The following is a 13,788-nucleotide window of genomic DNA, read 5'->3' on the forward strand; positions in this document are numbered from 1 at the left end:
TCGCGTACTAGTTCACTAGTAAGATCATTTTGAGGCTTACTAGTGAACATGTAAGCCACAAAACGCCCAATAGTTCACGAGTAAGATCATTTTGACGCTTACTAGTGAACATGTAAGCCACAAAACGCTCACTAGTTTACTAGTAAGGTCATTTTGACGCTTACTAGTTGACATGTAAGCCGATAAACGCCCACTAGTTCACTCGTAAGATCATTTTGAGGCTTACTCATTGACATGTAAGCCGCAAAACGCCCACTAGTTCACTAGTAAGGTCATTTTGAGGCACATGTTAGTAATTCAACTTTGTTGTTTGATTTGCACCGAGTTAAGAAAATGTGGTATTCCTCTCCATGATATCATCGTTTAGATCCTGATCGTAACTCTTCGAGCAGCCTTCCCCAACGTGATCCGCTTCTGCTGCTGTGTGGCCGTCATATATTTGGGCTACTGCTTCTGCGGCTGGATTGTGCTGGGACCGTACCATGTGAAGGTACCGCATCGATAAGTCAACCTTACTTTTAAGTACTGTCGAGCCTCAATTTAATGGACTACATCGCTTTTTTTGTAGCTTTGAAACACCCAGTAGAGAACAAGCATTGTTTTGGACTTCTTTTGGAGCCTAAAAATCCCCAGTACACGACAACTTTACTTATGTAAAGTTTTTTTTTTTTTTTTTTTAAAGAAGAAAAAAAAAAGTTTGAAACTGATTTTTTAAAGTTCATTCAAACTTGCTGAGGGGGCGGATAATGCTTCCTGCGCCTTGATACGGGCAATTCCACAGCAAAAATACGTGCAATTCCACTCTTTTATGAATGCACTTCTTTTATGAATCGATGACATTGATAAGGGTTGTGAAAAAAAAAACTGAGCTGCAACAAAAATATTTTCAAAAGGACTACTAGTGCCTGATTTAAAAAGAAAAAAGCTATTAGTAGAGAGAACATGCGCCTGTTGAGCTGCATGCTTACAGCACTGCTAAGCTATTGTTTCTGCTTTGATGAGACAGTCGGCCCAGCCAACATGGCCGCCACATTGACTCGCATTTTAGCCTGCTCTAGTCTACTGTAACCCAACAACAAAATGAAGCTACGCTCTGAGTCGCCGAACGGTCTGAGTGCACCAGCGCCCGCTCGGAGTACTTGGGCCTACTACGCAACTATTTTTAATGTTGGTCATTTTGGTGCCACTTGGAGAGCTAAGTATTTTTCTTAAGTGTGGCACTTGGTGTAAAATGTTTGCCAACCTCAGGTGTGAAGAGATTTACTGTTTTCAGATCATGTTAAGAAGTGTTTTATTAGACTGTATCCTTGTGCTACAGTTCCGCTCCCTATCCATGGTGTCGGAATGCCTCTTCTCCCTCATCAATGGCGACGACATGTTCGTGACCTTCTCAGGAATGCAGGAGAGCAGCACTCTGGTGTGGCTCTTCAGCCAAGTGTACCTGTACACCTTCATCTCGCTCTTCATCTACATGGTGCTGTCGCTCTTCATCGCGCTCATCACCGGAGCCTACGAGGCCATCAAGGTAGGCCAGCAAACCCGACCTTTTTTTGTCTTAAAGCAGGTGTGCCCATTAGGTAGATCCTTATCTACCGGTAGATCTAAGACGGGTCCCAAGTAGATCCGAGGAGTGTCGAGAAGAAAAAAAACAAACAACCATTTGTTTGTCTTTGTACATGTTAGTAATATATTTTTGTGTTAATATACACTGCACACTAATCATGTTATCAGTCTCATTTTCACAAAAAAAATATATTTAAAAAATAAAATAAAGCAGGTAAATCTTAAATTCGCGCGTGTGTGTGTGCGCGCGTGCGCACGCCGGTAAGGGTAGATCCCGTGAGGTTAGTTGATCGAAAAGTAGATCTTCGATCCAAAATGTAGGTTTTCTAGCCTCTATTCCAGGGTTGTCAAACATACGGTACACGGGCCGGAACCGGCCCCCAAGGCAGTTCGATCAGGCCCGCAGGATCATTTAAAAGTGGAAAAATCCATAAAATGAATGAATATTTTTTTACAAGGTGCAATTCGTGGAGTATCCGCTGGCGGATACACTGTTTGATCAGAGTACAAGTCAACATTGTTTTGATCAGAGAAGAAGACAATAGCAGTCTCAGTCTGTCACTGAGACAGACCCAACACAGCAGACGCTATCAAGGACGTGTGAATACTTTATTCTTTACACATTTAATAGCACTCTCCTCAGTTTGTAAGGTGTAGGCAGGGATTCTATTTAGATTTTATATGCGCATGTGTAAATTGTTTAAAAACAAAAATTCTTTATGAACCCAGTTTAATCTGAAAATGCATTATGATATTTTTCAATACCAATTACGTTTTGTGCCTTTGTACAATCAGTTGGATCATATATGTGAATGATAAAAGTAAATTGCACATTTGTTTAAGGAAATCTAAGGTGCTTCATGAAATGTTTTGTAAAAGATACGTTTATTACATTTCCCTAATGTTCTTGTGCTTCTTTGACCAAAACAAAGAAAAGACATTATTTTGGTTATTTATCGCGGAGTATGGTACAATTTTATTGGTCCGGCCCAGTTGACATCTACAGAGACCGTATGTGGCCCACAATGTGAAATGAGTTTGAAACCCCTGCTCTATTCTGTTTTAACTACTTTCAGATGATTTAGGTTTGGGCATCGATCACGGAGAATTGAGTGGCATCCGGCTCTGGAAACCGAATGTAAATGTCAAACTTTTATATGTTGTCGTACAGCATCAGACCCAGGAGCCCATTCACATCACAGACCTGCATGCTTTCATAGCTGAGTGCACCGATGCGCCAAACTCCGGCAAGTTCAGGGGCCTGGAGACATCGCCGTGCTCCTTTTTCTGCTGCTGTGACAGGTAATGCAATACTTTTTCTGTTTGTTTGGGGGGGGGGGGTTGTAGTGAGTCCTATAAAATCAGAAATGCAACTGTGATATAAATAAGTAGTAGTGGCTTCGCTGTTGTGGTTGCTCAGTACACAATGGCTAAAGTGACAATTGAAATGAATAACAAAATAGAACATGAAGTAACTTCCTGCATGAGGTTGCGGGCAAGCCCTGCCGCAAATTGCGAATATTTGCAAATTACTGTCACACTCTCCTTACAAAAGGGTGTGTAACCGTTTATATTGTAAATGCCACAAAATGGCGGCATCTTAAGTACTCTGAATGTGAATCTCAAAATAGACACACTGATTACATAAAGCAGGGGTCCCCAAACTTTTTCCTGTGAGGGCCACATAACTTTTCCCTTCTCTGATGGGGGGCCGGTGCCAGTTTATAAAAAAGTGTGACGATCGTAGGGGAGCTAAAATTTTTTTATTGTTTTCCAGAAAAGCCACACATAACCAAATAACCCTTTCCAGGTTCTTTACAGAAAAAAGTCAGGAAACAAATAATAACACTAACACAAAAACAGGAAATAAATAATAACTAAATAACTCTCTCTGGGTTCTTCATAGAAAAAAAGCCATGGAACATTGTCACGTTGTACCTGAAGAGACAGAGTAATCGCTTCGTGTATAACCAAATAACTGAAAGTCGATCCCCGAAATAGCAGACACAGAAAGAGGTTTGTCAGAGAACAAAAGGAGTCTTTAATACAAACACAAAATTACCCGACCGGGAGAATAACAAAAAGTGCTGGTCAAAATAAGGACCAGGGATAAAATAAAGAGAACAACCGAAAACGCTTGCGGAAAAAATAGCAAGGAGGGTCTGATTAGACAATACTATAAATTTCACTCGAAAGAGGAATAACGACGCGCAATAATAGCCACAAGGCTAAGAGGCAATGAATAATACGAATAGGAATTGGGCGAGAGAATTTTGGCACGGCGTGGAATACTCCGGCAGTGAGTCAACTGCCAGAGCGCCCAAATAAAGCCCGTGTAATCAATCACAAATCGGTGGCAGGTGTGCAGAAAGCAAGCAAGAAGCCTGCCCCCTGCTGGCAAACACGGGACTTGACAAACATTAACTTTCTTAACCGATAAAAGTTCAGCTCAGTTGTCAGAGCAGAATCTCTCTGACACATGAGCAGTCTCTTAAAGTTCTTGTGTTCCTTCCTTATAATCCTTTTGTAGGTTCCAGTAGGCTTGTAGACACCGCTGTTTGCAGTTTTTTGGGGGCGTTTTTAACAGAGTGACGGGTCATTTTGACCCGAGGACAACAGGAGGGTTAGAGGGCCGGGCCAAATGTACGGGGCCGTAGTTTGGGGACCCCTGACATAAAGCATCAAGCCCACGCATCTAGCATGTAAACAATCGTGAAACCCATGTTCCATAAACAACTGAACTCAGTGGGTGAGTGTAATCAACACAGCCAAAATGCCTTCACATGAGGCTCATCGATACTATTAGCTAGCCTAATGGCCTATTTAACATTTTAACCACAAAGTGATGTGACATCACACACGAACAAACAGAATGATAACATTTTAGGTCATTCAGGAAAATTCTAACTGGCAAATAGAGCGCAAGAGCTGTGAGCAGTTGCATCAGTGAAGAAGCAAAACACTGATCTGCTGTGTTTCCCGTTGACCAGTCCTCAGGGTGCATTCAAATTCCACCAACAAAACAAGATATCTCAAACATCGATGTAAAAACACCACGAATGAACTAAATCAAACAACTACAGTAAGATTCCACCAGGTGGTACCAAAGTATGACTGGTGATACAAAAAGGGGACTTTGGGCTTTCCCCCCTGTCAGAGTCACATCAAACAGCTCTGGATACAATCTGAATACAAACCACCGTCTTGTATTTCCGTCAGGATGACAACATATGAGGACGTCCTGCTGGTGAACTGAGGAAGAATTCGGTTCAACTTACAAGAAGTCCCCTCTGGAACAAGCCTTTTTTTTCCTGGCACTTGACTGAAGGAGGAGGCGTCAATCAGTTGGACCAGGATTTTCCAATGAGGAATGCACGTCATGGATTCATCAGGAACAAGGTGCCTTGTGGGAAGGTGAAAGCACACATATTTATTTAATGGGCCTTGTGTCAGGCCAGCTCAGTGTTTTTTAGATTTTTCATCTTTTTAAAATTTACATTCACAAGAAAATATGTTTCAACCTGCTAGTTTATTAGCAGATTTCAAGCCGATCACTACGCACGAAACTTTGAGGCTGATCCAGTTTGACTGCGGCCTCGGAGGAAATGGCCTCTACACGGTATGCCTGTTAAGTGTTCTCACGTTTGAACCAGAACCATCACTTGAGACTTTTTTTTCCCTACTTTTTGGATTTCAAATTTATACTAAGGAAGAAGGATTACCTCGCTGGACCATAACTCGCTATTTGAAACATTTAATCATCGAAATACTTAAGATAGAGGCATAAACAAGAGAGCAATGGAGAGTATAGCTTATGAAGGGTGCATCCAAATATATAAGGATGTTATGGAAAATGTCATTTATTTCAATGGTTCACTTCAAACCTAATATGCGGTGGATTCACTACAGATAAAGTAGAATTTACTATGATTTTTTTTTCTCTGACTTTGATGGTTACAGTTTAGAACAAACACACTCGGAAGACATTTTATTTTTGATGTAAAATGGATTCGTTTCATCACTCTGTATCATTTGAGTTTTTAACTTTTTAAATTAAACTCCTGAAATAAATTTGAGATGCACCCGCATTATAAAAAATTTAAAGCCCCAAATTGGGTGTCATTTTTTTTTTTTATCTATTTTTTTACTTTCTTGTTGAGAATCTCAGGTTGCACTTAGAATAGGCTGCAATAGCATCATATTTTCATTATGGTTGCTCTCATAGATTTTGCATGATGTACTCACAAATTCATAAAGCACTTGCTGTTCGATCATTCTTACTCAACAAAGAAACTGCTCTTTATTTTGACATGAGATTTCTACAGGAAACAATTTGGCACATTTTGGAAGGCAAACTTGAAGCAACCAACAGATTAACTAATGTATAGCAATTCGCTGTACACTATGTGGTCCTCCTGCACCCCCCTCCCCCACCCCCAGCTCCCACCCCTAAGTATGCTCTTGTCCACATTATGGCTGTTTTTCTATTACGTTTTGTATTTCATGAAACGCACAATCGTCAAAAGATTACTTTCGTTCGGATGACCTTCATTCATTTGTATTCAACAATCACTTCAGTGAAATGTTGAGAAACGTGTGAAATTTAGCCCTAAAGGATATATTATACATACCTGTATGTCTATAATATATCATACTGTAGAAGATATTAGGCACGTGCCTTTACACTGTCATGTTTTTTTTTTAAATACGGTACCCATATTCTACACTTGATCACTACTTGGCAAAATGTAAACGAGTAGAAACATGATATCTTGTACACATGTTGCTGATTAAAGTGTCCTGGATCACCTTTGACGTTCATCATGTTTAGTCCTGGATCACCTTTGACATTGTACCATCATGCTTCAAACTTGTTCAAAAGAGGGTGTCAGTGAGTTATCTTTCGAAGGCTGCTTATGAGAAATTTGGACCATTCAAATGGTGACTTACGTTCCAAATGACGTGGTGTAAATCAAAGCGCTGTGTTGCAGTGTTCGAGCGTGTGTTGGATTCAGGTAGCTGTTCGGTGGAGTGACATTATATACTTTATTATTATAATTTTATGAATTTTTTTTTTATTTAATTTTCTAACTTTATTTATAGTGAAGAGTTAAAAAGGAACGAGCCACGCTTTACTCCAACTAAGGAGGAACATTTAATTCTGTCATCAAACGCGATGACGTCATCCCCGCCTATTGATCATGAGGCGGATGTTTGCCTTCCCACCACTCAAAATCGTCATGCATTATGGAAAGCTCTGAAGATGCCTTCCCGCTACCTGCTTGGCCAGCAAGGTCATATGTGCTTTATCGAAGGAATGGGTCATAGCTTTCATTGTCTGTGATGCACAATGGAAGGTCTATGGATGTTTGTTGATGGTGCTTTGAACTCAGCATGGCTCACTCCGTGTGCTCTGTGATTTGGGTGGGACATTCTAAATTTTTAATTATGTCATTACTTTATTTTTTTAATAAACTATATTATAGACTATTGTCCTTACATGTTTTTAGGCATGGACGGCTGAAACAGAGTGATGGCATGTCCATTCATTTCAATTCTGTTTTGAGTTTGAGCATGGTCACAGAACAAATTCAACATGTATCTCAAAGCACCATTTTAGCGATTAATGTGCGCGGATCCTTGCAGACATGTTTTTGCTCATCAACATTTTGAACCTCACTAGTCACCTAGTAAGGTTTAGAAGATCCAACTAGTGTAACTAGTGGACATAATATGCCTTACTAGTGAGCTAGTGATCAATTTTTAAACTGACAAGTTCACTGCTAAGGCCAGAACACCTTAACTAGTGTACCCAGTGGACATTTGGCCCTTACAAGTGAGCATGTCAACTGTAACATGCGATCATTCATGTCTCAGTTGCGACTCGAACACCGACATGTTCACAAGTGGGCTGCATGCAAATGAAGCAGGCGGGACAAGAATTTTGATTGGTCAATATTCAGAGAATGAATATTCAGTCTTAAAGCTTTAACCCTTACGCATCCGGCTCATAATAACTGAAGAAGAATGTACAGAAGTGATTTTATAAAAACAATTCATACTTTTGATTAATCTTTCTCTCTCTCTCTCTCTTTCTCTCTCTCTCTCTCTCTCTCTCTCTCTCTCTCTCTCTCTCTCTCTCTCTCTCTCTCTCTCTCTCTCTCACTCTATATATATATATATATATATATATATAATACATGTATGTATATATACTGTATATATACAGGTATATATACTGTATATATAATGTTACAATAGAACAAATCTGAATGAAATATCTAATCAATTGCATTTTTAATACATTTTTGAAATGGTAAAGAGACTTTATGGACACCCTATATATATACACACACACACACAGTGGAGGGCAAAAGTAAAATAGAAAACACACACAATACTAATTGCGTATTAATTATCCATCCATCCATTTTGTGATCCGCTTTAACCTCACAAGGGTCGCCGGTTAGGGGGTGCTGGAGTCTATCCCAGCAGTCTTCGGGCAGTTGGCGGGGGACACCCTGAACTGGTTGCAAGCCAATTTCAAGGCACAGAGGGACGAACAACCATCCGCACTCACACCCAGGGACAATTTAGAGTGTTTAATCAATCTGCCATTCATGTTTTTGGAATGTGGGAGGAAACCGGAGTACTTGGAGATTTTGCACTTGTAAAATTGGATTGATTAACACTGTATGGATACTATACAGCATAGGTGTCAAAGTTAAGGGCCCAGATCTGACCTGCCACATTATTTTATGTGGCCCATGAAAGCAAATCAAACATGGCAACATCCATGACGATTGCTAAAATATATACCAACATTTAAAATTCTCATATGTAATAAATAAAAGAGATACTGAAAGCATTTTGTTGTGATTTTTCATTTGCAATTTCCCTTGCTGTTTGCAAGAACTTTTTGTTACCCTCATTCTTATCCTGGTAATTTTGTTACCAGCGTTTTATGTTGTACTTTATTGGCCGTGTGACCTTATTTTGTAACTAAAGCATTTTTATAATACAATTTCTTTTGGTATACGTATGAGGGATCCGCTCCTATTCCGGATTAGTCAGGCACCCAAATTGGCTGAAAGTAGACGTCTCATACGCAGCGAAGTTGAATTCCCATCAATGCCAGCATGTGTCACAAACCCCCACCTGTGAAACAAAGTCGTCAGTAAAACCCGTGTGTAGTTCGAATAAAAATACATACAAAAAAGCAACGACAAAAAATGGTAGTATCAGCGCTAAACTGGTCACTAACTCTTCTTAAATTAGCAATTGAAATGTTTATCGCGCGTGCTTCACTTTCACCGGCAGACCCTTGACGACAGGCACTCTCTATTGCCCTGCACCTTCGCCGAATACGTCTCAGGACGCTGTCCGCCATTGTTGTTCTAAAAAACTAAGTGGGCACAGAATTTCCAAAATCATTAGCCCTGACTGGTGGGATGATACTATTTTGAAACGTACAGCCAATAGGATACCGTTACATGTTTTCGTAATCATCCTTATTTGCATGTAATGCAAGTACAATGTAATGTCACTAGCACTACAAGTGGGCACATTTTTGGCCTTACATGTTCACTAGTAAGCGTCAAAATGATCTTACCAGTGAACTAGTGGGCACATTTATGGCCTTACATGTTCACTAGTAAGCGTCAAAATAATCTTATTAGTGAACTAGTGGGCGTTTTGCGGCTTACATGTCAACTAGTAAGCCTCAAAATGATCTTACTAGTGAACTAGTGGGCACATTTATGGCCTTACATGTTCACTAGTAAGCGTCAAAATGATCTTACTAGTGAACTAGTATTTATTTTTATTTTTTTTTAGCATTACTACTATGCATACAGTGCATCATCCTATGTATGTTTGCACAAATGCCTGCTCTAATTCCTGATAGCCAAGCAGAGCTGCTCCTGTTCCCATTATGTGTGCTTAATATTTTGTAATGCATATTCTACTTGGCAGTATTTTTCTTTATTTTCAAGTTCAACATTAGATGTTTTATTTTTACATCACATGTTAAACTTACCCCGAGCATTGTAAAAAGTGGTTTCATTTAATTTAGTTAATTACCGTACGTTTTTCAGTCTAAAATTCAATTGAAAATGTTTCGATATAATAATATCCTCATCAAACACACCAGTCTTTTTTGTCTCTTATCTGCGACAAGCATTCACATACACTCATCCTGGGATTTGCTCTTTCTTATTAAATCTTGTTAATTACTTTGCACTTTGTGAATGTTTTGAAGATTACATTTTTTTCCAAAAATTGTCTCACAAATGTATTCAACCTCTTTCACAACTCTGACTTTTACCAGATAACCAGCACAAACTAAAACCAACCAGCAAACATACATGCTCACCTTGGTGAGTTTTACCAGGTCACCATACTAGTACATACTGCCACTAAATGGATAGCGGAAAACAAAAAAAAGGTTCATTTATCACTACACTATAAATGAGCTATAGTGTTGACGGTGAGTCTTTGTAAATGGTTGTCTGTCTCTGAGTCCTAAAACAGTGTATGCTTTATGAAATAAATATATTTTTTCCCAATTGCAAAGCAGAGACAATCTTTTTTTTTTTTACAACTGAGACTGTTACGGCTTTGTAATACACATTTTCCTTTGTCTACGGGGAGTCACTAGTTTTCATGTCATCAAAAGGATTAAGGCCTACTCCAATAATTTATAGTCATTCAAAATTGCATCATAAACTGAACTTTCTTGCTGTGGAAAAAAAATACCACAAACCACAGGTAGCATTGTGACTTTCCTAATTTTCTTTTCATAAAACGACAACTAGTCAAACTAAAACAATGCCCTAAGTAATTGGAATGCCATTGTCATTAAACCAAAAGATAAAAAATTGAACCCACATTCTGAATGAATTAAACACCATTGTGAATGAAATCACTGTCGAGGATTTTAATTTTGGGCGGCCCTATGATTGACTGGTTAGCGCATGGCATCACAGTGGAGAGGTGCAGAGTTCGATTCTGGCATGATTGATTTATTGGAAAGGCCCATCACAGTCATTCTCATGCTTCTATGTAGAATTATCAACAGGCCAGTGTTTCTCTCTGTTGTCACGGTAAAAATAGTAATGTATTAAAAAGTTAAAAAGATAATACTCGGCCACAAAAAGGAAAAAAATATATTATCTGCCGTCATCAGCGGATCAGTCTTGCTCATCCATCTTAACTGCTTTTATAGGTTATTTGGTCATATGCAGTCAGTGCAGTCTAAGCATTCTTGTAGAGCTAGCTTTGCTTCATCTGTCCATTTTTTCACAGTTTTAACAACCGGTTTAACACATTTGAGTTTCTGTCTGTATGTAGGTATTAAGTGGATTAAATTGTGGTCAGAAAGACCCAATGCTGCACGGGCGACTGATCGGTATGCATTTTTGATTGTTGAATAGCTGTGGTCTAGAATGTTGCCTTCTCTGGTGAAACAGTCGATGTGCTGCTTATATCTGGGAATTTCACGGTTAAGGTGTGCTCTATTAAAATCGCCCAAAATGATCAGGGGTGACTCTGGGTATTTTAGTTCGAGTTTGTTTACTTGTTCGGCTAGCGTTTTGTATCGCCGTGTTAGCGTTAGCTTGTGGCGCAATGTAAACACTGACTAGTAAAAAGGAGGTGAACTCACGTGGCGAGTAGAATGGCTTGCAGTTTAAAGACAGCGACTCCAGGTCCGGGCTGCAGTGTGCGTCGAGCTTCGTGACATCAGTGCACCATTCTTCGTTGATATAGAAGCAAATCCCACCACCTTTCGATTTCCCTGATAGCTCCGTGTCGCGGTCGGCTCGGAGAAGGCGGAAGCCGGTAGATGTAGCGCGGAATCCGGGTGGCGGTCACTGAGCCAGGTTTCAGTGAAGCAGAGCGCAGCAGAACGTGCAAAGGTTTTGTTGGTCTTTGTGAGAAGAAGTTCATCCATCTTAGTTGGCAGAGATCGTAGATTAGCAAGATGGATCGATGGGATGGTGAAAAAAGGCCGAGCGTAGCCTCCCCAATGCGCAGCAACTTTTCCCTCGTGTAAGTAAGCCGCTCAGGGTCGGCAAAAATAAACGAAAATGACAAAAACAGGGATAATACTAGGGAGCGTGTGACTGAGGCTGCCATACCTGTCGGCGCCTGATGGCGTTTATTATCCGTTGTATTCTTTGCGTTCACTAACAGATGTAATGCAGAGGACCGCAGCAGCGCGACTTTGTGTGTATAAACATGGACACCCTGATTAGGAAAGGACAGTTTCCTACTCAGGAAACTGAGGTCTTTTGGGGTTCAGGGGTCACTCCTTAAGATGTTCTATCCACTCGGTGGTGGCCTCGGCCATCCATTATGGCATTGTCTGCTGGTCAGGCAGCATCTCAGCCCGGGACAGAAAGAGACTGGAGCGACTGGTCAGGAAGGCCAGTTCTGTCCTGGGTTGCTCCCTTGACACTCTGGAGGAGGTGGGCAACAGAAGGATGCTAACTAAGCTAAAAGCTATGATGGCCAGTCCCTCCCACCCCCTCCAGCCCACCCTGACAGCACTTGGTAGCTCCATCAGCCAGAGACTGTTACACCCGCGCTGCAAGAAGGAGAGATACCGACGCTGGTTCCTACCGACTGCTGTCAGGCTGATGAATAAAAAATAACAATCATAATAATAATTAAATGATGTGAAGGAAAATTGTAAATAGTACTGCGATTTATCCATTTTGTGTTCATATTGCATTTAATTGAAAGATGTTTGTTGTTTTTTTTCTCTTTCTTCTTTCTACATACATTCTTGCTGCTGGAGGCTGTAAATTTCCGTAGTGTGGGACGAAAAAAGGATATCTTATCTTATCTTAATGTTTGACTAACCGGAGACCCTGTCTGAGGAGGGCATGTGGCGATAACGATGCGCTGATTGGCTCATTTGAATTTAAGGTGTGCCATACCTTAGCGTCAGCATATACGATGCGCTGATTGGCCCATTTGAATTTAAGGTGTGCCCATACCTAAGCGTCAGCATATACGATACGCTGATTGGCTCATTTGAATTTAAGGTGTGCCCATACTTAACCGTCAGCACGCGTCTCTCCCAATACACACGCATTCAAAATGCCTCGGACGGCGGTCGGAACCGGTCAGCGGCGAAGGGCGCGCATCGGACGATACCCGCCGTCGAACCCGAGCGTCGCGGGGGGCAAAAACGAGACGGCCGAACACCCGCATAGTGCGCAGGATTTTACAGCAGGTAACATAACGCGACGCTCGGGTTCGACGGCGGGTATCGTCCGAGGCGCGCCCTTCGGGTCGCCGCGCGCGGCGGGTCGACGGCCGCGCCATCTTGCAACACACTGTCAGACGAGGGCTCGGAACGCCCCAGTGCGCATGCAAATTAGCCATGTGCGCGAAAGCCGCGCGCGGGTTTCGAAATGTACCACCTTGTCTTGTCGTCCGAAATGAAAAATAAAATAATTTGCCCGCCCGCCGCCCCCTCTCTCTTAAAACTACTCGTCCGAGGCATTTTGAATGCGTGTGCATTGGGATAGACGCGTGCTGACAGCTGACGGTTATGTATGGGAACACCTTAAATTCAAATGAGCCAATCAGCGTATCGTATATGCTGACGCTGTGTGCAGTTCTGGCGTCGCGCATGCGACAGTTTATTTTCCCAATAAACTGCACGCCATTCTACTCGCCACGTGAGTTCACCTCCTTTTTACTAGTCGGTGTTTACATTGCGCCACAAGCTAACGCTAACACGGCGATTCAAAATGGAGGATTGTGTCAGGAAACAGACGCATGCGCAACGCCACAGTGTGCTCACAGCTTCAGCCCAGGAGAGCCGCTCACAGACAATTGGACAAAACGAATCGCGAGAGGTTTCGATTGTGTGCAGTTCTGCTCCCGTCTACCCGGGGTTCTTTGCAGCTGTTTAACAGCATAACACCGCAAGCTAAATGAACGTCACAATGGCGTCCTCAAATAATATTTGCATGCCTCAGACATTGCATTCACTTTCCACTAAAATCCTCGTGGCGGCCCGAAGGGTGCGCCTCGGACGATACCCGCCGTCGAACCCGAGAGTCGCTGGGGGCAAAAACGAGACGGCCGAACACCCGCATAGTGCGCAGGATTTTTCCACTGTCTTCCCGGGGTCCTTTGCAGCTATTTAACAGCAGGACACCGCAAGGTAAATGAGCGTCACAATGGCGTCCTCAAATAATATTTGCA

The 13,788-nt window shown here is 41.5% G+C and overlaps 1 protein-coding gene across 1 annotated transcript; it reads left to right on the forward strand.

The window, feature by feature from the left end:
* Nucleotides 1-345: 345 nt before the first annotated feature.
* LOC127590787 (mucolipin-3-like) lies at nt 346-5,382 on the forward strand. The gene is made up of 4 exons (XM_052050217.1): nt 346-490; nt 1,319-1,525; nt 2,735-2,865; nt 4,783-5,382. Exons 2-4 carry the CDS (start codon nt 1,334-1,336, stop codon nt 4,817-4,819), a joined length of 360 nt encoding a protein of 119 aa, XP_051906177.1. The 5' UTR covers nt 346-490; nt 1,319-1,333; the 3' UTR covers nt 4,820-5,382.
* Nucleotides 5,383-13,788: the final 8,406 nt, after the last annotated feature.

Source organism: Hippocampus zosterae, chromosome 18 (assembly GCF_025434085.1).
Source record: "Hippocampus zosterae strain Florida chromosome 18, ASM2543408v3, whole genome shotgun sequence".
NCBI lineage: Eukaryota > Metazoa > Chordata > Actinopteri > Syngnathiformes > Syngnathidae > Hippocampus > Hippocampus zosterae.